At 57.1% G+C, this 1,444-nt stretch overlaps 1 protein-coding gene across 1 annotated transcript in view; it reads left to right on the top strand.

Moving 5' to 3' along the window:
- Positions 1-52: 52 nt before the first annotated feature.
- Positions 53-1,444, top strand: part of FHAD1 (forkhead associated phosphopeptide binding domain 1) — an 18,172-nt gene continuing 16,780 nt past the window's right edge. Inside the window, exons 1-2 of the mRNA XM_017735080.1 lie at positions 53-399; positions 605-811. Coding sequence (XP_017590569.1) covers positions 304-399; positions 605-811 — 303 coding nt within the window. The 5' untranslated portion in view covers positions 53-303. The remainder of the gene's footprint in view (positions 400-604; positions 812-1,444) is intronic.

Raw genomic sequence — 1,444 nt, 5'->3', positions numbered from 1 at the left:
CGCCGGCGCAGAGGTGTGTTTTGCTGCCAGGCCAGTTGCTTGGGAAAAGGGGAAGGAAAAAAAAACCTAAACAAATCAAAGAGGAAAAACTCACCCAGGCAGGCAGCAGCAGGCTCCAGCATGGCCAAGGTTTCCAAGGCTACTGCAGCCACACTGCCAGCTGGGACAGAGCTGCTTTTGGGGTCATTTTGTACAATTTTAAGTGTTTGAGTTGGTTGAGCTGCTCAGGTTGAGTGTTGGGGGGGAAGCTGCTGACAGAACCTGTTGGTTCGGTGCAAGCCTGGCAAGTGAGGGGGTTGGGCAATGCGAGCTTTCCTAAAGGGCTCGGAGGGATGTTTCCAGCTGAAATCCTACACCACGACCATCGGGAGCCACAGAGGGGCCGACATCGTCCTGCAGGTAGGGCCGAGGCAGCTGAGCATCCTGAAACGAGCCGTGGTTTGGACGGAGGGGAGGGAGGAGGATGTGCTGGAGTCCTCCGCGCTAAGTGCAGAGGTACCAGTTTATGCTGGGATTGACGACCAGAAAAGGGGCTTGGCAAAGCAGGGACAGACCTGGAGCCACCTCCAGCAGCGTTCCCTGCCTGTCCCTTGCCTGCTCCCAGTCCGCAGGTGTGGCAGATCGTCATGCAGCCCTGGAATTCTCCGCCTCAGACAACAGCTTCGTCCTTCAGGACTTCAACTCCCCCCACGGCACCTTTGTCAACAGCTGCCAGGTCCAAAACGCGGCCGTCAGGGTGAGGCCGGGGGACATCCTGAGCTTCGGCACCGCGGGAGCATCCTTCGAGCTGGTGCTGGACGGGGCTGCCCAGGTAGGGTGGGGCTGCCCGGGCAAGGGTGGGTGGGGATGTCCAGGGAAGGTGCCCGGGCAAGGGTGGGTGCGTTCTGCTGCCCAGGGAAAGGTGCCCAGGGAAGGATGGATGCTGTGGCCCATGGAAGGATGCCCGGGCAAGGGTGGATGAGGATGTCCAGGGAAAGGTGCCCTGGAAAGGTGGGTGGGTGTTGCTGCCCAGGGAAGGCTCCAGAAGCAGGAACTCGCTCCCGTCTCGTCTGGGAGATCCTGAGGAAAGGTGCCAAAGGCAGGGAGGAGGAAATTAGAAGCTGGAGCTCCCTCTGCTGAAGAAACTCGGGCAGTTCGGTAGGGAAAAGGAAAAGCACGGGACATTAGCATTAGCAAAGGTAGATCTGGGAAATGTCCTTTCCCTCTATTTGCATTTCATGTTTCCTCCTATGCCACTTAGTAAGAGAGAAGCTTCAAATAAAACCTAGGACAGCTGATAAGTCCCAGTAATATTTTTATTATTTTGGCTCTTGAAGAATCCAAGGTGCTGCCTAGATAAAGCTAGATCCTGCTGGAGCGGTGAGCAGCTGAATTCCCAAAGGCAGGATGCACACAGAATCGGCTCTGCACAGCGATGCACAGCCGGGCCCCGCGGGGCCCTTTT

Source organism: Corvus brachyrhynchos, unplaced genomic scaffold (assembly GCF_000691975.1).
Source record: "Corvus brachyrhynchos isolate BGI_N302 unplaced genomic scaffold, ASM69197v1 scaffold525, whole genome shotgun sequence".
Lineage (NCBI taxonomy): Eukaryota > Metazoa > Chordata > Aves > Passeriformes > Corvidae > Corvus > Corvus brachyrhynchos.
Note: the sequence above shows the minus strand (reverse complement) of the source record. Positions and strands in the feature narration are given on the sequence as shown.